Source organism: Carassius auratus, unplaced genomic scaffold, assembly GCF_003368295.1.
Source record: "Carassius auratus strain Wakin unplaced genomic scaffold, ASM336829v1 scaf_tig00026699, whole genome shotgun sequence".
In the NCBI taxonomy this organism is placed as follows: domain Eukaryota; kingdom Metazoa; phylum Chordata; class Actinopteri; order Cypriniformes; family Cyprinidae; genus Carassius; species Carassius auratus.
In genome coordinates this window covers 55,294-75,759 of record NW_020525541.1, presented here as the reverse complement: position 1 = coordinate 75,759, position 20,466 = coordinate 55,294, and the positions used below count along the sequence as shown (strand labels likewise).

The 20,466-nt window shown below is 38.1% G+C and overlaps 4 protein-coding genes across 4 annotated transcripts; 1 reads left to right on the top strand and 3 right to left on the bottom strand.

The window, feature by feature from the left end:
* Window positions 1–901: 901 nt before the first annotated feature.
* LOC113078826 (otogelin-like protein) lies at window positions 902–4,175 on the bottom strand (the record flags this gene model as incomplete). Its single annotated transcript, XM_026251137.1, has 9 exons — window positions 4,090–4,175; window positions 3,887–3,933; window positions 3,096–3,241; window positions 2,883–3,015; window positions 2,260–2,437; window positions 1,899–2,023; window positions 1,350–1,559; window positions 1,092–1,257; window positions 902–976 (listed from the first exon to the last, which is right to left on the bottom strand). Coding segments are annotated over exons 2-9 (1,073 nt in total), but the record flags the coding sequence as incomplete, so codon positions are not given.
* A 213-nt stretch (window positions 4,176–4,388) lies between these two features.
* Window positions 4,389–6,971, bottom strand: LOC113078821 (otogelin-like protein). The gene is made up of 6 exons (XM_026251134.1): window positions 6,872–6,971; window positions 6,524–6,729; window positions 6,161–6,285; window positions 5,888–5,994; window positions 4,622–4,728; window positions 4,389–4,543 (listed from the first exon to the last, which is right to left on the bottom strand). The coding sequence occupies exons 2-6, from the start codon at window positions 6,606–6,608 to the stop codon at window positions 4,389–4,391; spliced, it is 579 nt and encodes a 192-aa protein (XP_026106919.1). The 5' UTR covers window positions 6,609–6,729; window positions 6,872–6,971.
* A 4,653-nt stretch (window positions 6,972–11,624) lies between these two features.
* LOC113078824 (glycine cleavage system H protein, mitochondrial) lies at window positions 11,625–13,445 on the top strand. The gene is made up of 5 exons (XM_026251136.1): window positions 11,625–11,813; window positions 12,036–12,115; window positions 12,192–12,255; window positions 12,416–12,547; window positions 12,902–13,445. Exons 1-5 carry the CDS (start codon window positions 11,663–11,665, stop codon window positions 12,997–12,999), a joined length of 525 nt encoding a protein of 174 aa, XP_026106921.1. The 5' UTR covers window positions 11,625–11,662; the 3' UTR covers window positions 13,000–13,445.
* A 110-nt stretch (window positions 13,446–13,555) lies between these two features.
* Window positions 13,556–19,504, bottom strand: LOC113078823 (deoxyribodipyrimidine photo-lyase-like). Its single transcript, XM_026251135.1, has 8 exons — window positions 18,942–19,504; window positions 17,991–18,768; window positions 17,204–17,376; window positions 16,452–16,536; window positions 16,130–16,362; window positions 15,273–15,467; window positions 14,792–15,017; window positions 13,556–14,434 (listed from the first exon to the last, which is right to left on the bottom strand). The coding sequence occupies exons 1-8, from the start codon at window positions 19,164–19,166 to the stop codon at window positions 13,905–13,907; spliced, it is 2,445 nt and encodes an 814-aa protein (XP_026106920.1). The 5' UTR covers window positions 19,167–19,504; the 3' UTR covers window positions 13,556–13,904.
* Between the last annotated feature and the right edge of the window lie 962 nt (window positions 19,505–20,466).

Here is a 20,466-nt window from a genome sequence, read left to right as displayed (position 1 = left end):
TGACTGCACTACTATTAATTATCAAAGGGAATTAGGGTTAACAGGCAACCAGTTAAATCTAAAACAAAAATGGACACACATTAAAATGCAGCAACCTGAATACATTAACATTTATGCATTTAGCAGACGCTTTTATCCAAGGTGACTTACGTTGCATTCATTTTCCCCTAACAGTTGTCCCCTGGGATTCGAACCTCCAACCTTGTGCTAGCTAATGCAACGCTCTACCACTTGAGCTACAGGAACAAGTTTTATTGAAGATTTTTAAATCACAGCCAAATCTTGCAAACGAGCAAAGTCTTACTATTTTGCCATTTGGAAAAGTCTGGAAAAAAAAGAAAAAAGTGGAATTTGCTATCTCCAACCCCACAAGAAGTCTCCCTCTTTCTTTGTGCATGTGTATCTGAGGTTCAGATCTGTCCAGCATTCAGTCCGCTCAATGCGTTACCTCTGAGGAATGTACTGCTGACCGGCTAAGATGAAAACACTTTTTCTCAGGAAAATAGAGGTAAGAGTGAATAGAGGGTCAAAGAGACTGATGAAATGGAGCAAAGAAAAGAAAAAAAACTAAAAGTGTACCTCTCTCTTCGGAAACACACTCCATACGACCGTTACTGCAGAGACTAAAGAAAAATCATTGTGAAATTTAAACAAACACAGCAATACCCAAAATAAATTATTAAAATATATACCTATTAAATAAAAAAAATAAACAGCACACATTCCTATGTATTATGTGTTCTTATGTATGGATAATTAGTTTCACTAGGCTCACCAAATACTCTAAAAACTTTTTATTGTGAAATATTATAACAATTAAAAATTACAAGATTTGGAAATGGTGCGTTCAGAATCTACTGTACATGTTTGACAACAACATCCTCCATGTCCACACACTCACCATGGTCCAGAAGAGCTGAAGGACACTTCACCAGGCTGAAACACTGAACCCATGAAATAACAGTGACACTGGGAGCTGAAAGAAAACAAAACCCAGTTAAAAAAAGGAGAAGCGATGTCCTTTTATATGCAACTTTTTGGAAATTAAAGACGAGGGTGGGGTTGTTGGTGTTCGGTGTGTTCAGACGTACAGCAGCACACAGCGCTGGCGAGCGTGATCGTAGAATGTGCCCTCTGTGCAGCTGCATCCTTCAGCACAGTCGCCATCACACTCTTCACCACTGCTGATTGACTGACACGTCCTCCCGCATGTTGAAGTGCACGGGTGATACATCATCCCTCCTAAGCACACCATACCTACACACACACGCATCCTCAAATTATTTCCTTAACATACTTAAACAAAGGACAGATAGACAGACGAACAGATGTAGTGATGACCAACGAACCGCACTCAGAGACGTGTGCTCTGAAGTTGATGGTGACATGATGTTTGTTGCAGATGTATGCGTAGTGGGACAGAGCAGTGCAGAGGCAGGCGCTGCCACATCGACAGGCCTGGTAGCGGCACTGCTGGTGGTACATGCTGGGACTCACATATGCATGGCACGGCGCAAACACTTCCTCCATGAGCACATCACACTGGGCAGCATAAAACACTGAAACAAAAACCTTTTCAGCATCACGTGAACGTCTAGAAATCAAACAACAGATTAAACGTTAACGTAAGGATAGATAAATTAATAAGAACTTGATTTGGAGGCCATAAAAAATGAATGACATTCAGAATATGGTTTATTTGCCAAGATTGCACAAACACGCAAACAAACTGGTGTGGTTTCAAGGAGCTCTGGTTCTTAAAGTAGTAAAGTAAGTTCTAAATAAATTCTAAATAAGTAACTGCACCTACATCTTGCTCTCTTTTGTAACCTTAGAGTTGACTTTTGGGACAAGCATGAATATTGTAACTGTGATAAGTAAAGGGAAAGCATATGTACCATTTTGCTGGTTCATTTCACAGGGGTCGATAACAGGTATGTTGACAGGGCTTAAGCATGCAGAAGACACTTTCCAGGCGTTGACGTGCAGCTGTGGAGTTCCTTCAATCATTCCGGCAGGAGAGCTGGAATATAATAACACATTCAGTTATGCACCAAGCATTTACATTTATGAGATGCTTTTATTAAAAGGGTGTTAGCATTGCGTTTACGGTAAACGAAAACGTGACATTTGTGTTTCTAGCCAAGCACATACTCACAGTTAATAAAAGAGACTGCATAATGCAACACAGAAAGATATTGAAAGACATTTGACATTTTTAGCTGAAAGAAATTCAGAGGCTAAGCCTCCATTTCTCACAGGAAATCATCCCGTAGGTTTCCGTTGAGGGTCCCACAGAGGCCGATCGTTGAGCCCATCCAGGTGCTGTCCAGCTGAAGGTAGATTCGTCCACCCTGACAATCATACTGAAACCTCAGGCCAAAGACAGACCGCAGACCCACAAACATCGACGTTAGCCGGCGAACTTTCACCATGTCTAACAAAAAAAAAAAAAACAGAAAAAAAGAAATGGAAACTACAATTTAATTCAATATTATTTTTTCAGGTAACATAAATATTTAAATGTGTAGTTGTGACACTTTTGGTTATTTTTGAATTTAATAATTCAATTCAATTTTTATTTATTTTAGAGCTGTCCATTGCTCTACTAATAGCTTTTTACTATTTTTATTATATCTCCATTCTTTTTACTATTATTATTTAATCTTCCTATTGATCAGCATTTTAACTAACTTAAATCATATTATATTTATTGAAATTTCATTACAAAATGTGAAATAAAATATAATGGACCTAAGTAAAAATTAGAAAAGTAGATTGCTGCTCACAGTCGTGCTGTCATCAAACTAAATAGGCTTCAGCCATAAGAATACATTTACCATTAACGTGGCCAAATACTGATGTAAAACTGAGAACCTTACCATCGGAGTAAGGCAAATTGACAGCCATACTGGCCCCAATAACAATTTCCCCCTCTCTGGTGAGAGTGAGCTGCCTGCTGACATCTTCATCCACCACCAGAGCCACTGAATGGATGCAAGAGTGCTCCTGAGACTGAGAGATGTGAGAGAGCCTCCAGTAAACACACACGAAACATCTGTGATGACAAACATACCCAGAAACACTCTTCTTACCTCTCCACAGGCTGAGTACTGTAGTGTGACAGTAAACTTGGTGCTGCCGCGGCTCTTCACTAGCACATACTGACAAGAGCCCATGTGCATGAAGATCCGCCCATCGAATGTGGTCACATGTGCATCACCCATTACTGTGCATTCCGCTGGGGGTTAAAAAAAATTAATATTATTTGAATGGTTGCATTCACACACAAAAGTTTCCATGTGTCCATGCAAAATTTTTTGCATTCATTACACAAGTCTTGTGCTCCCTTGAGAAGCTTTGCATCCCCTTGCAAAAGTTTACAATCCCTCAAGAAACTTTGTTTGCTTAACAAAAGTTTTGCATTCCCAAAAACAGATTTTAGAGAAGTTTGTTTTCCCCCTAGGAACTTTGTTTTTGATCGCAAAACCTTTGCATTCACCCCCCCCCCCCCAAAAAAAAGCTTGCTAAACTTTTGTGTTTGCCCAAGAAACTTTGCATTCACTCAAAAAGGTTTTGCATTACCTGCTAAAAATTTTGTATTTGCTTGCAAAACATTAGCTTTTGCCTAAGAAACTGTTTTTAAATTTTCCATTTCATTGCATTAACTTTTGCATTTGCCCCCCAAAAAACGTTACATTTCATACACAACGGTTTTGCGTTTGCTTGCAAGGGATGCTAACATTTTGTTAGCGAAGTTTCTAAAATTAACGTTACATAAAAAAAACATTATCTAAAAAGAACCTAGTAGTTACATCAAACCTAAAATACAAATGCTTTGTAGTATGGTATTCTGTTAAACTGGAGATACGTTTTTTTTATTTACCAGTGCAATTGTTTTCGGTGCAGTTCCACACTCCTCCCATACAGACGCTGAAAATATAATTCATATTAAATGCATTCAGCCATGAATTTAACACAAGACAGTTTCATTTAATATGGAAAGATTTTCTATTTTTAACTACTGTGGTTAACTAGTAGTTCAAATTTCCTTGAGGTGTAAATGAGTAAAAATTAGATTTTTCCAACCAGACAGTACAGCCCTGCTCCAATACATGACCAAGAGGATATGCTGTGCCATGGTACACACAGGGGCACTGAGACACTGCTATACAGGTTCCATTCTGCAAAATCAGACCTGAGACAGCCCAGAAGAAGCCTTGAGTGAAAAACGTTAGCTGAAGTTCACTAAAATCATGCTCAACAAGTTAAAAATGCTCAACAAATAACTGCAGCATACATCTAAAGGCCCTAACAGCTCAACAGCTAAACAACATTTGTATACTCCTTATAAATAGCAAACATTCACACATATTAACATTTTAATCTCATTTAGGCATCTGATTATTGGTCTTACCATCTGGACAGTAGCATCCATCCAGACAGTGTAGATTGGTGCCTAAACACTCCTTCTCGAACGTGCATGTAGGTGGGCAGCAGCTGATACAGTCTCTGTGGACAAAACTATCCTCACATCCGTCCGCTGGAAAACAAACATATCACATCACAAGCTGCACAGTTTATGTCATCTGTTTCCTTCATGACATGAAACCCGACTGACCGCATGTAGGAAAACTGTCCCTCCATTCTCTGACGGGGTATCCCACATGAGAACAGGCCCTGGTGTACTCAACAAGAGTCCGACAAAATGTCTCCTCATCATCTGATCTGGAGATTAAAAAACACTTTAATTGAATAAACAAGACCAAAGTACAAATAGTTCTTAAAAAAGAACATTCAGTACATTTTAGTATGGTGATAGGAGACTGTGAGGGCAAAACAGCTGCAAGTTCAACATGCTCTTGCAATCTGATCCTCTCACTACCTCTTCAATCAACAGTTGGGTCTGAATCTGTTCATAAACTCTAGCAGCTATTTCATCACTGTAATCAATACACACTCTAACAAATACTCATATGAGCACGAATACCTACAGGCACAGCACACACGTATCTATAGGCTACATATTCACAAACATGCTCTCTGCGGCTGTTGCCATATGCAAGGTATTTTCATCACTATAATTAACATAATCCTGCTGGAATTGGGAGGTGTGGAATGCTGGAAATAAGCTTAGAAGAAAAAAAAATACATTCATGAATAGAGAGGGTGAGAGAATTTTTAAACATTCTAATTAAGATTCTAAATGTAAGGAACAAAAATGTTCAATATTAACATAAGCACAAGATTAATATTTATATTGCAAGTATTCCACAATTAGTCCTCTTACGCTATGTTACTTTTTTTCTATTTTTTAAAAGCAAATAATTGCAAAAGTTTTCCCAATTAAATTTAGTTCTAAGGCAAATGATCCCAATACTCTAGTGATCCAAACATTGAAGGAATTCCAAGGTATTAATGTTTTAAGTAATTAATGTAAATGATTTGCTTACTAAAATAAAGATCAAATAAAAGAAAATGTAATATGAAATTAACTGAAATTAAATAAATGAGTTAAATGGAAATAAAAATAAATGCATTTAATATATTTTAAAAAACGTAAACATTTCTACACATTAAATTGAAAACTGAAAATAAATATAAATAAATCATATAATAATACATAAATAATACTCTAAATAAAACTGATGAAAAAAGCCTATTAAACCCGTCTATGGTCATCTCATAGTGTAGCAAAATCTGGTAAGGCCTGTCAGTTTAGATGGTTTTAGAGAGGAGTTTAGACCAGCAAACATCAGCTTGGTCCGGCTGGGAGACCAGTAAGTGCAGCAATTCACCTTTAGCTTGGTTTTGTTTTTTGTTTTTTTGCAGCAGGGTTCAACTTCAGTTACACCATTTAGACAAAGAAGCACCACACTTGACTTACACACACATGTCCGAAACACAGCTGGCAACAAATGGATTTGGGTCAATGTTCTCATGGCAGGAGATGAAAGGAAAGAAAAGCAATGCACTGCACTTCTCAATGGCATCCTGCTCAGATAACACACAAACAGGAAATGTTACAAAAACTGATTTTAAGTAGAATATCAAAAAAATATTTTCATATTAATATTTCTAACTCTTGTTTTAACCTATAATACATACTAAGACCCATTTAGTTTAGTTCAAACCCATTATGCAATGCGTGAAAGCGTACATCCATATCAGACTCAGATGAGCAAGGTCCAGGGAAATCATCATCGACCTCAGGACAGGGTCTCTCTTGAGGCAAATTTACTGCCCAGCTGTTCCCAAAACCAGCAATGTCGTCAGAGACTATACCTAACATTGCAAAATGCAAGGATTACCACAATACACTTGTTCCAACAGAAATGATAAAAAAACGGTTTCTTAAGAATGATTAAATTGTCCCTAAAATGTTACAACTCATCTGTAAATAGACAATAGTGGGATGGAAGTGTTCAGGATGAGTATCCAGCACTGCTCGGCTTTGATATAATTTTCCTGAATTTGCTGCTGACTGAGATGATAAGTGTGTGTCCAGGTCTGTTTGTCTCACCGCGGCTGCTGCTGAGATCATCCGATCCGTCATCATTATAGTTTCCACACAGACCACAAGGCCTTCCTTTGTGCGCTTCAGTCATTTTGAGGTAGACTCCAGAGCTCCCGTCCCATGCCAGAGAGAAGCCAAATGTGCTCTTCACCAGGATGTAGTCAGCCAAACGCTCAATGAAAACATTGCGCACTGTTTGCGGCAGACTCAGCCTGAATTCATGCACAAGAAACAGACGAAAAGAATTATAAATATTATAAATGTCTTTACAGTCACTTTTGATCAATTGAATGTATCCTTGCTAAATAAAGGCTTTGATTTAATATGAAATATTAATATAATGCCCAAACTCACCTATGTCCTCCCTTTAGCACCTGATAGCCACTAATATAGATTTCCTCTTCATTTGGGAAGAACAGAGTCAGACCACGTGGACATGAATACACTGAACCTCTACATGAACGACTGTTATGAACCTGCCAATGAGAAATAAATTAGCAATGCAGGTATCAAAAAAATTATAATAATAAGATACATAGCAAACAGACCTGGCACAGATGTAACTCACCCACACTGTGTACTGGGGCTCTGTGGAATGACAGTCTTTAGCCAGGATATATGAACAGGTTCCAGGGAAGTAGTAATACATCCCATCAAAGGTCTCAAAATGATGCTGACCCCATGTACGGCAAATCCCATCCCTGTCCTGACCATGGTTGGGAACTGATACAAAAAAAGATTAAAATCTCCTGTGGTAGTACCAAGACACAATAAAGTGCTTATAATACTATGGACTGAATGATTACAAAATATGTACACTAGCATTCAAAGGCTTGGAGAAGACTGATTTGCTCAGCAAGACTGCCATTACTTGATCAGAATACTATGAAATGTTCTTACAATTTAAAATATATATTGAAATAGAAAGTCTTTATATCAAAATCTGCTTCATTCTTTGATGACAATGATGAATTTTCAGCATCATTTATCCAGCGTCAAATGATCCTTCAGAAATCTAATATGCTGATTTGCTGCAGAAGAAACATTGATTGTTAACAATGCTGAAAACAGTTGTTCTGTTTATTATTTTCGAGGAAACTGTGATAAATGTGATGAATAGAAAATTGAAATTTCAAAATAACAGCATTTTTTGGAAATAGAAACCTTGTTACATTATAAATGTCTTTACTGTCCCATTTTATCAATTCAATAAACCCCTGCAGAATAAAAGTACAATTTTTTTAAAACATGGTATTTCAAAAAATACATACAGTATGGCCAAAAACATGTAATATTGTCATAGTAAATTACTATGCTACCATGTCCAAAAATCCATGGTGGGAGTATCAAGTTACTGTAATTCTTGTTATTTTTTGTTAATGATTATTCAACCATTTAATTCCAATATTTGTGCTCCATGTAATCTATGCCCTGTTATGGCTTATATGAATACAGTATATATGTAGTATGCTGTTATTCTGTCGATCAAACCAGCTGCCTAGCTTTATATTGCGTGGTTAATTAAACACACATACAGAGCTCTTTGTGACCAGCAATCTATTTCCAGCACATCTGTAATCCAATGCCAACAAATGCAGTAAGACATAGTCACGTAGATTAACTGGAACCAGTGAGTAATGCCACTTGAATTCTAGTCATTAAATTCAGGGTTCTTTCATGCATATTTAATGCTTAGCACTGGGTGGCAGATGATAACATCACAAAGTACCTTACTACAATTCCATGGAGGCAAGCATCATTTTAAATTGAATGCAACCTGTGTGTGTGTGTGTGTGTGTGTGTGCTTCTTACTGATCTGACAGCGATCCCCGAGACCCTGGAACTGAGCACAATCACAGCGGCCTTCCTCCTGGCACCAGCCCCCATTAAGACACCCACAATGTTCTACAACACACAGAAACACTTTTTGTGGCAAATTTCACAAAACATTAATAATCAAGCAAATTAAACTTAAAATGATAGGCCAAGCACTGAAGGTGACTAGCTCCAGTGTTGCTGTTACATTGTACTTATTTATTTATGTAAGTACATAGTAGTTAAGGCCACCTAATATAAAGTGGGACCAGAAATTTTTATTTAAAACATTTAAAATAATTGTATGTATTTTTTTCTTATTGCCAATTTTGTTATGTTTTGGTTATTTTTACTAGTTGATTTAAAAAAAAAAGTGTCTACGTAATATGTAATTAATTATGCAATGTGTAATGGAATTAGTTTTGATTTTTTTATTTAAGAATTTAATTAAACCATAATATGGTTTTAGTTAACTATAATAACCCTGCATCATCCTTATATACACCATAATACACCAGATTTGGCTTTAGATGACTAAACCATACAAAGCTTAATTTACAATGAAGCTGACAGTGGTGTAACTTCACAAAACATTGTTTTACTGAAGTATAACTTCATAATTGATGTTACCAGCATGCAAACTCAAGTGAGACTGTACAAACCACTGCAAGTCGTGAGTGCACAGTATACAATACCTGTTGATGCATCTCTCGCTGTATAATTATGAAGAAGTCTTCGTGGGAGAGTTGAATCAGACAGCACTGTGCTAAGGGTCTGCAGAGAATACAGTATTAAGGTTTCGTCAAGTCCATTGGTCTTATGGGTTATGGTGGCAACAGTACCAAGTCTAGCCACTAAGCCATGTTGGTGAACCTGTATTGGCATTCCTTCACATGTTTTTGCCACTGCAGACATTTGGGAGTGGAGCTTTCAGTGGCTGTAGCATTTGTGTAAACTCCACAAAGACAGCTTTGTAAGCACTGAGAGTGTATCTCGGTATTTGTGAGTGTGTGTGAGTGTGTGTGTGTGTGGTTACTCCACTCTGTCCCTTGTCGCTTTCTCTTAGGTATACTCACCTCTTCACGGAAGAGATCCCGTTTCTGCCGCAGTGCATTAACCCTCCTTTTAAAAGTGGCACAAAGAGAGCAGTATTAAAAGTGCGGCGACTGTGAGGTTCAGAAACACTTTAGATGCCATACAGATGCATGATTCTCAAGGAACTGGTTTAATGGTTACTGAAAAACATTAGTCCAAACACTTAACATCTTATCAGTGGTTGCATGTAGAACTTGACACTGTTTCTCAGCTCAAAATCTCCTTGTAATAGCGGATGTTCGATATGGTTCACCAGTTTTTAAAGGTAAAATCAAACTGCTATCTATGCTCAACATGTTTAAAAATCTAAAACCATTATGATCATACACCTAGCCATCATCATCAGAACAAGAGGTTAGATACAGTACATAGAAAACCACATACCTGGGGAGTTTATTTTCTGAGTTTGATTCCTGGCAAATAAATCCTGTCAAAAGTAAAATTATATAAACAAATGCGTATTTCTGAACTTAATCGAGTTCTGTCTGTAAATAAAAGATCAAAACAAAACATTATGTATTTATTTATTTTTAGTAAATTCTTGCATAACTACTTTTGGAGAGCTGCTCTATGAAAAACAGTATGCTTAGTACACTTAAAACTTATTGAAAATTTACGAAGTTTTTCAAGGCTCAAGATAGATTTACAGAATATATAATTAATCCAAAATAGCACACTTCTCATACAGATTTGTATCATTGTACACTATTTTCCCCCTGTCTAATTATGAATTAATTTAGGATCTCCTTTAATAAGTGTATGAAGCTTTCAGAATCTTTTTGTTATTTCGTTAAATGTATTACGGCTAACACAATATTTGAACAATTTTACTGCAGTAGGAATAAAAAGATATGATATTTTAGAAAAACTATGGTTAATATATTACAGTTTTACATGGGCCAACTGCAGCGGGTACATGAATAATTTGCAAAAATGGTTCAAAATTAAGATTTTACTTACCTTGCAGAACAAATAGCTTGAAAATAAAAAGTGTACAGAGTGAAAGCAGTTGAATGCCCCGCTGTTCGTTCATCTCAGAGCGACGGGCGTCCTTCAAAGATCATGAAATGACGAGTTTCATTTTAGGAGGATGGATTGAAATTCTCCTTCAGAAAAAGATTCTCATCAGTCAAATTAAAATCTCTGAGGTGCGATTAGCAAACTAATGTGATTTGTCCAAGAGTAGTGAAGGATAAAACGTCCATCTTCTGTGCAGTCAGAGGAGGATGATGTACCTGCGCGCGCCTGTGGCATCAGGAGGACGGAGCGCACCTGCGCGCAGGTAAGAGCGCACGAGCACTCATCCACCTGATGCACGGAATCGTATACAGATCTGCTGTCTGATTCCAGCAGAAGTAGCCTTCTCCGAACACACGTTTACTGTAACTTTAGACAGTCAATGGATAGCTATGATTAGTATTTCTAATATATTCACTTTCATTGAAGATATTGTCTTGCTCAGTGTCACAATGGTGATGAATCACTGGTGGAAAGTATTATTTTCACATAGCTAAAGTTGAAACCATTGCGCTACATCTCGTCAAAATTGCTCGGGGATATTCAAGGGGGAGGAGGGGGTTAAATCTCGAGACTAGTCCAACCATAGTTCCCCTCTTTGGATAAAGAAACCCCCTTTTTGTTATACACTTATTTATGATAGTAGGCTACATTTCACAGAAAGCTCTGTGAATGCAGTGATAAAAACGGGTAGGCCGACTTAAGTAAAAATCCCAATTTATTTTGCTATCGTTACAAATTTGTCAAAATCTGTTTACTTTCTAATAGTGTGGCTTAATTAGAGAAAAGTGCCATTAATTTATTTTTTTTTGATATAGGCTACCTAGGCCTATAATTTTCTAATCTTATTGCGAGAGTACGTGTTTACGTAATGGATTATTTGGACTAAAATGACTTTTTGTGTGAATTTCACAAAAGTAAAATGAGATTAAAATAGCACACAAATATACAATTTACCGTATAAATAATTTTAACGCAAACGTTTGATGTTATTGCCTAAAACATTTTATAAGTGTTAATTGTCAACCATCCGGTTATAGATATAGACATAGACATATACAAGACAAATTAATCACTAGATTTTCACTAGATACATTTTCCCTCCAACGCAAACACAAACATGACACATCAAAGCACCGCTTTGGCGCGCCTAGGCCATTCGAAAAATGACATCATCAAGGCGCGTCAGCGTCCTTTAATGTTTGCGTGCGGGGAATAATGGCGATGTGCACAATATTACGATGTGCTTCTGTTAGTTTGACCTCCTCTCTGCCTCGACTGTCAAATAGAAACGCCGTGACTCCAGGTAGACTGCTGGCGAGGACATGCTATAAAAGAACCCTGAGCACCACCACTCGATTTTGCGCAGGTATTCAAACTTATAAATGTTTACAGGCGACTCGCGTCAAAGTTTAGATCTGTCTGTTTGTGCACTTATGCTGCAATCATTTAAATGCAATGGTAGCGATACATTTAGAATGAATGAACTATAGTACATGTACGTTTAAATGCATCTTTAAATCTTGTTTCTTGTTTTTCCCCTTGATACTCCTGTGACCCTAAAAAAAGTTTTCTCGGTCATATTTTGCAGCACTGAAGTTCACAGACAAACACGAATGGGTTCGCGTGGACAGTGGCGTGGCAACAGTGGGCATCAGTAATTTCGCACAGGTTCGACTGTTTATTGAAGCTTATTTTTGTACTATATAGGATGTATTGTCATGCATTTATAATGTAATGTTCCCAGGAGGCACTGGGCGACGTGGTCTATTGTGGGCTCCCTGAAGTTGGCACAAAGTTGGCACAGTCGGGTAACTACTCTTGCTCCGGAGAATACTGCTTTTGAAAAACTTGTTCTGTTCCTCTGTAAAGAAGGATACTGTTATGTGTTACAAAATACTGTTATTTGTTGTAAATCAAGCAAATATTAGGATCAGTTATTTTGTTTAGGAATTGTTATCTGTACTGTAGATGAATTTGGTGCTCTGGAGAGTGTTAAAGCAGCGAGTGAGTTGTACTGTCCTCTGACGGGGGAGGTGACGGATGTCAATGATGCCTTGGCAGACAACCCAGGACTGGTCAACAAATCATGCTATAAAGACGGTGAGACATTACTAGTCGCATTTTGACTCAAACTAGTCTGGAATCTTTGAACTTAAAGGCATATTTCACCCAGAAAATAAGATGAACCCACCCTCAAGCCATCCAAGATTTAGATGAGTTTGTTTCTTAATCAGAACAGATTTAGAGAAATGTAGCATTACATCACTTGCTCACCAATGGATCCTACACTGTGAATGGGTGCCAGAATGAAAGACCAAAAAGCTGATTAAAGCATCAGCTATCCCCATCAGTCACCAGTCTTCTGAAGTGAAAAACTTTGTGTTTGTAAGAAACATATTCTGAAAAAATAATGTAATTTTTTTTTTCATCAGTAATTGTCTGTTTTGTTCACAGGCTGGCTGATAAAGATGACTGTGTCTGTTCCTGAGGAGTTGGATGGACTGATGGATGAAGCTGCTTATGAGAGATACATCAAATCTATAGAGGACTAGAGTGTGTTGCTGCCATGTTGCATATAAGAGGGATATTAAAAACAATCAATTAAGGAATGTTTATAGTAGTTGATTAGTGTAGATGTTTTCTTAAATTACATTTTCCCAGACACAGGAGGGGACCACGTGGACAAAACATTATGCACTTTGCCTGGAAAGCAACAAGCAAACCTGATTGGATTGAGCCAGTTACTGTATGTAGCCCCAGAGACAAAGACTATGTCACGGTTTCATCTCTTTGGTAGATGTTACGCTGTTCCTGTAAAAGCTTGTCATTTCTTGGAATAAGCTACAAATAAAATGTGGATGGATGAATAACACCTAATGTCCAGTCTGAGGACAGCTATGAAACCTGGTGAAATTGGTCTTAGTTTTAAAGAACTCATAACGGAGTTAAAGTGATTAACATCATTAATTAACAACATTAAAAATCTATTTAAAACACCTCTCTGCTTTAAATGGCTTTATTGCATTAGAAATCTTGCTTTTTGATGTCAAATGTGCCTCTGACAGAGATCTAATTTACGGAATAAAGAACCCAATGTCTACAAATGAATTATTTTAAGTAGTTTTGTTTTATAAAACACCTTTAAAGAAAACAAAGCTTTAGTCATAAATGTTAAATATCAGAGAGTTTCCAACACCACAATGGATGGGTTTGTACAGGATGAGAAATCAAAATAGTCCATTTGTATTGGATTATCTACTAAAGTTTTAAAAAGTCTAAATATCAAACATGTTTGATATCTTTAGACTAGAACTAGAAGTAATGAAAGTCTGAAGCTAAAAAAAAAATCAGAGTCTGTGCCCATAATACACTACATGAATATGTGCAAAATCATCTCCGACTGCTGAAGATCTGCTTAAAGTTGTGTAGTGTGTTCCAGCCTTAACATGTCAGTCGGTTATCTGTGGGGAACAGCGACACCTCCAGGCACTTTGCTGTAAGGGTCTCTGGTTGGGGTCCGTCTGGCCCTGCCACGTGACACTGTAGGCTTAGGCAGACCCTCCAGAAGACACCAGTCCCTCTCTAACCTCTCTCTACGCTGTGTGTTCTCACACATCACACTGGCTGTGAAGTCTCTCTCATTTAGGAAGGCAATGGTTTCGTCCCGTTTGCGGCTGACGTAGCCCTTCAGCACAGCACTGCACGGGTTATCTTGCCTGTCTGGATCCTCTGACTGGTGTTTAAACTCCATGCGTGTGATGACTGGGAGGAGAAACCCGGTTCCTTCACGACTCACAACATCTTCCATACTGCCCAGAGCGTCTTGCACCAACCTTGCAGGAACAGGTACCAGGTCACAGCCTGATCGCTGGTCAACAAACTCCCTAAAGCGCCTTCTCACCGTCGCCACATCCTGTAGAGACTGTGCACGTCGCTCCTCAAGGTCAACAACTATCCGCTCTGGGTAGTTGCCCCCTAAAACCACACCTGTGAAAAGTAAGTGAGAATAGATGGTATACATATGATTTGGAATAATGTGATTTAATCTTATTTTATCTCTGTAATGTGACATTTCCCAAATGAAATGGAGTGAATGGGACTTGATTTTATTGGGAATACTGGTAAACAATATAGCCAAAATCCTATATTCAAATGAATAATTTTATTTCACGATAATGTTATTTTTGCTGTATATTGCCCAGCTCTAAATTAGAAATTGACCAGAATGAAGGCATTTGTGTTTTCTACAATCAGCATTATTGATAGATTACTGTGCATTTTCATCAATATAAATATAAAACACTAAACAAAGCATTGTGATTAACTGATAATTGTACAACAGACCTGCTCTACGCAGCATTGATGCTGGGCACTTCCAGGGCTTATGGACGAGGTCATCAGGAAGTGCCTTCAGTACAGGACACCATTGCCGCACATAGGTGCCATAGGGGTCACAGGTCAGCGCTGCATCAACAGGGTGCATGACGAAGTTCCAGTGATCCAGTCCACACATTCCTCCATTCTGCCACATCATGGCGTCTATGGCAACATCAGCGTCTACCAGCGTGTCCTGTACAATGGAGAAAGAGAGTTGAGATGCTGTTGAATGGTCAGTTATGCTAAAGTTGGCACATTCTCGATCAACAAACAGGAAACCCAGTGCATTAATACTGAACTTGCTGGCATAATGCTTCTGTACCGTCTTGCAGGTGGTTGCCAGGGTATTGCTTTTTGGTTAAAAAGTCAGAAATGTGATAGACAAACTCGCAAGAAGCTACAAGATAGCAAAAAATCATTAGATGTAAAAGGATTTTGCATGTCTCACCTGAAACCAGCGGTATCCTTCCTGCCAGGCAATATGCAGATAAGCGATGAGGAAGGAGGCAACCACATGTCTCATGTAGTTGTTCATCCAGCCAGTTTGCCACAGCTGTCTCATTGCCGCATCTATCAGTGGGTATCCTGTGGATCCACGCTGCCATGCCTTCAGATGGACATGGTCTGAACTCCAGCGCAAAGCCTGCTCATGAGTTAACATTTGAGTATGCCAGTGAAATTGTAACAATAAGCACATAACTACATATATACATTTTATGGTGCCACTTAGATGCTAGGATGTTGTGGGTGGTGGCTTGGGCATTAACATGCAGTTACTAGGGGATTCTATGAGGTTACTTATTCAACTTTATAAAAAAAAATTATAATATTAAAGTATAATTATTAATAATTTTAAAAAGATTAAAATTAAAAGAGTCCACCACAAATCTCTCCAAAGCTTGTCTATGGGATTTTTTCACCCGGTTTATTATTTGGCAGGCAAAAATTATAAATCTGATCAAGTAATAGCACTTCTCTCCTTAGCAAGTCACATGGTTTTGAAACCAATATCCCATTCTTATTGCAATAAACATAATCTTTTTGTACTTTCCATACAAGCATATTAGGTTGGAGCCTAACAGCTCGGCATCTTGAAAAACAAATCTGTTAATAAAAAAGGCCTGATATTACCTATTTTAATGATGCAGAGTAAAAAAAAAAAATCAATAAAAAACTTTCAATTGGTTTTTAATGCATCTATATTATTTTGATAAGTGCGCAACAAAACGCAGTATTTTTGATATTAGCACCCCAAAATTAGTAAGAAACCAGCACTGTATTTCAGTCAGCAAATATGATTCTTGCCTTGTATGGTGGCCTTAGGGACTCCCAGGGCAGGTCTGGGAAAAGGCACAGCTGCCAGTATGCCAGATCCCTCCAGGCCAGTTTCCGCTGGAACTTGGGAGGTCTGCAGTGAGCTCCACGGGCATCCCATAATAGGCTGCGTCCACTCAACTGCCCAAAGTGCAGATACGGAGACAGAGAGCTGGTGTTAGGCTCATCTGCACGACTTGACTCTTTCTCATAACGGTACACACCTACAATGAAGTTAGTTGATGAGTGCAAAATGATGGACTGCCTTGTAATGCTGCTATATTAAAACATGTGCCCTGGAAATATGTCTTACCATCTCGCAGGAAGGCCTCAAGATGAGCCTGAGCTCCTTCTTCACTGATGTCCCATGATTTCCGAATGTTCACAGCCCAATCAATCTGTTAATACCGCATCACAAAAGCACTTTAATCCTGTAAAATGGCAAGTTGCATCCAACAGCACTACTTTTCCATTGCTTTTTACATAAAGGTAGTCTCTGACTGCTGTGATTAAAGCCTTGCATCTTTTGCGGTGCTTTGCACATGACTTACACATTTCAAAATCATATAAATTCCTTATTTTAAAACATGAACATTCTGAACATATTAATAATAACAATCACAACAACAAGCACCAAAAAGGAATTACCTAAGATTATTAACATAAATCCCAAAAATTGTTAGTTTCAATAAACAGCAACAATAAGTATATCAAATTTTAGATATAAGAACTTGTTCAGGGTTATTATAATTAACTAAAACTAATTTGCTTGAATTAAAATAAACATTAACTGAAATAAAATAAAAAACAGAAATCCAGTTAGTAGCCGAAACAACATTTCCCATTTTAATTTAGTTTGATGTTTTAAAATAACTAGATCTCAAATAAAAATGTTAAAAACCTATATAAACACATATACTGTAAAAAACTAAAACTACTAAAAATGACAAAAACATTGTTATAAAACTAGAATGTATCTCAGTGATAATAAAACCACATTGACTTGTAGGACTGAAATCAGTTGAACACATCTGTTGTGTGTTAGTGTTGGCTTGAATATTTCACCTCTGTGCCATCTTTCCTGCGTGGCATGCGTGCCAGTCCCAGATCAACAAGTGGGCATCCCTGTGGCCATGCTGAGGGAGCAGGCAGGGCAGCGGGGGCATCCAGCGGAGAGGTCTGTCCACTGCCAGGATTCTGCTGGCAACAACTCATGAAGTGAGAGACAGAGCCGATACCTGCAAATAATGTAGAAACCTCTAAGAAATTAGCACTTTAGAAGATTGTGCTGGCGTTTGCATATGCAAAAGTTGCCGCTAGCATGCTAGGGTGTAGAAATTCATTGTCAGGGCAGTGCTATGGTTGCCAAGGTATTCTTTAGTGTCTTGCTGGGCAGTTATTGTGGTGGATTTTTAATTGCCCCAGACATTATTTTTTTGGTATGTGAAATGATGAAATAAAGATAATCCAAAACCCTCTCTCCTTGAATCCGATATTCAGGTCTCTGTTCTGGGAATGTATGCAAATTTGTGCATATTTAATTAGAAAATGCATAATTTGCATATTTAAACATAACATTTCAGAAATGCATCATTTGCATAATTAAACAACATTTCAGAACATTTGTGTTCCAATTATCTTAACTTAATGAGGGACTCAACTGGGGAAGTATGGCAATACCTAACAATTTGTATCCTACTCGCCTACAGCATCTTGCTTTAAGGCATCATGTTCAAATTACATTAAAAAGTGTATTCCTTTTTAAAGAAGAATATAAAAATGTATGTAGAATCACCAATCAAATGCCCTTGTCTGAACCTTTGTCTGCCGTTGTCTGCACTGCATTACCCACCTCTTAATCCAACGCCCCGTGTGCTGACCGTGTAGGGGTCTCGAAGGCAGTAAGAGTGGTAGACATGGCACTTAACACCTTGTTTCTCCAGTTTCTCCCACACGCTGTCATCTCTTTCCTTCAGCCACGGCTCATACAGGGCTGTTGCCACAACCGATGCTGCCCCTGTCTCAGCGATTAACCCTTGCAGAGCTGTCAAAGATGAGACCTCTGCCTTTAGCGTCACCAAGTTGCTTCCACACTTCTCCAGAGAGCGGTTCAGACTCACTAGTGCCTGATGCAGCCAGTATTTAGACGCCCCACCGGTAGCTACGGTAACCCCTGGACCCTCTTCTTCCACCACATTCCACAGGAAGACAGGAATGACAGGTGCACCGAGCTCCAGGCAGCCAATAAGAGCAGGGTTATCCCACATACGGAGGTCCCTTCTGAACCAGAGCAGAACCGGTCGTGGTCCCGATGGGTTCTTCAACAAATGCTGCTTCTTACGCAGACGACGCTTTTGTGACCTTGTTGACTTTGTGACCTTGAGATCATCATTTTCTTTATTTGTGTTTTTAATGGCACACGTGGTGTTATGTACCTCAGTATCTGGTGCCCATTTTGCACCAGCCTGGTTCTCTGCTTCTTCTGCTCCATCACTGATGTTTGACTGATTAACACCTGAGGTTACTGTAGTCAAGTCTACATAGCTTTTGTAAGGCTGATGAACTGGTTTGGTAAGTTTGGTTTCATAAAGAGAGAGTGCTAAAGCCAACTCTAATTCATCCGCTTTATCCTGAAAAAGCAACATACAAAATATGTTTTAACATATTGCACAACACAGGCAGTTTATTCTGAATACCAGCAGCTACTCCATGATCCTTCAGAAATCATTCAGATTTGCAGCTATATTGTTATATAGGTACATATACAAGCTTTTTGACTGGTACAGTATGAAATCCATACTACCTTGGAGAAGTACTCCAAAAAGATTGCAGTCAGCTGACTGTGTAAATGCTCATGTCCTGATAAAAGAGGTTTGATCTCGTCCAGAAAGTGTGTTCGGGTGTCTGTGTCTCCCAACAGAGATAAACACATGCAGAAAAACGCGTCAGGATCCTCGCGACCCGACACCAGCTCTCTCAGCAGTTCACGGACCTGAGACACGGACTTCATATCTCTGCTTACAGACATTCTCTTGAAGGATATCCGTCACTTTTTAACGCAGTAAATATACAAATGAAACACAATCTGACAGACAGGATGCATCCGCGAGCCGTGTTACAAAACGCATGAATGAATGAGTTGAGAGGTTACACAAGCAGCTGCTGCGGGGCTTTCATAACCGACTGTAATATCGTCATTAACGTTTTACTTGTTTTTACATTACATCCGTATTTTTCATTACCGAAAATGGATATAATGATGGATTGATTACTTACGTTAACTACATAAACTTTAGTATCAGGAGCATGAGGACTATGTAACAGCGTATCCAGTGACTTTAGAGGGGCGGTGCTGAATAAGCTGTGTGGCCAATCCTGATCGAGCATATTGCAGATGCTCCTCCCCCTCAGTGTGGCACGTGTTAAACCAAATATACGAGAGCCAATCAATCAAAGACATTTCAAAACAATTTTCTGTGCTTATTTCTAAGTTTCTCTCTCTGCTATAGCTTACATTAAAAGCTTACAATTGGGTATTTATCTATTTATTTGTCAAAAATAAGCAAAGAAATTACATTCTATGCCGAATAAACTTTCACTTTTCATCCCTGTATTTGAAAAAAAGATATATATTTTTAATATAATAATGGTAATTAATTAATAATTAATAATAATACATTTTATTTTCTAAATTTATTTATAGGGCCTATATTACATGCATGTACAATTCCATGTATACTTTTAAAATACAGCCGATTTTTTTTATATATCTAATAAATAAAATATATGATTAAGAATATTACTTTTTGAAATGTTTTTATTAATTTTGATTTATTAGTTTTGATTTATAATTTCAGCGCTCCACAAGCAGAATGCGACCTTCTGTGATAATACCAACAGAGGCAATAATATTAAAGTTTATTTAAGAATTATATGTGTGTGTGTTCAATAAGTAAGTAGGCCTCATAAAATTAACTGGCTTAGTGTCTTACATGCTTCTTTAAAATGTATCATTGATTCTCTTTGAAGCTCAGACATAGATATACTCACACACAGAGACATGTGTACACAGCACATGATGTAAAACAATGTGTTACTGTCTTTTTCTTTCATGTGTATTGACTTACAAGTGGACTAAAGCCTTTCTAAAGAGGAACAAATAGCTTTAAAATGAAAATTGAACAGGGAGCCTGTGTTTGAGGACAGTGTAATCAATAATGTTAAGACGGTAGAACAAGTCTAACAGACAGCAGATCAATACAGATGAGCCCACCTCCCTCCGCTCTGTCCCACTGACCTCATCGTCTGATCAGATCAGCTCTTTATTT

What these genes read in the sequence shown, in the direction of transcription:
- LOC113078821 (XM_026251134.1), bottom strand. Translation starts at nt 6,608, where the DNA reads ATGACTGAAGCGCACAAAGGAAGGCCTTGTGGTCTGTGTGGAAACTAT. An exon ending in TGATCTCAGCAGCAGCCGCG is followed by an intron (nt 6,286 to 6,523) that starts GTGAGACAAACA and finishes TTGCAATGTTAG; the next exon opens with GTATAGTCTCTGACGACATT. An exon ending in TGTGTTTCGGACATGTGTGT is followed by an intron (nt 4,729 to 5,887) that starts GTAAGTCAAGTG and finishes TTTAATCTCCAG; the next exon opens with ATCAGATGATGAGGAGACAT.
- LOC113078824 (XM_026251136.1), top strand. Translation starts at nt 11,663, where the DNA reads ATGGCGATGTGCACAATATTACGATGTGCTTCTGTTAGTTTGACCTCC. An exon ending in GCATCAGTAATTTCGCACAG is followed by an intron (nt 12,116 to 12,191) that starts GTTCGACTGTTT and finishes TAATGTTCCCAG; the next exon opens with GAGGCACTGGGCGACGTGGT. An exon ending in CAAATCATGCTATAAAGACG is followed by an intron (nt 12,548 to 12,901) that starts GTGAGACATTAC and finishes TTTTGTTCACAG; the next exon opens with GCTGGCTGATAAAGATGACT.
- LOC113078823 (XM_026251135.1), bottom strand. Translation starts at nt 19,166, where the DNA reads ATGTCTGTAAGCAGAGATATGAAGTCCGTGTCTCAGGTCCGTGAACTG. An exon ending in AAGGATACCGCTGGTTTCAG is followed by an intron (nt 15,018 to 15,272) that starts GTGAGACATGCA and finishes TCCATTGTACAG; the next exon opens with GACACGCTGGTAGACGCTGA. An exon ending in ATCAATGCTGCGTAGAGCAG is followed by an intron (nt 14,435 to 14,791) that starts GTCTGTTGTACA and finishes TACTTTTCACAG; the next exon opens with GTGTGGTTTTAGGGGGCAAC.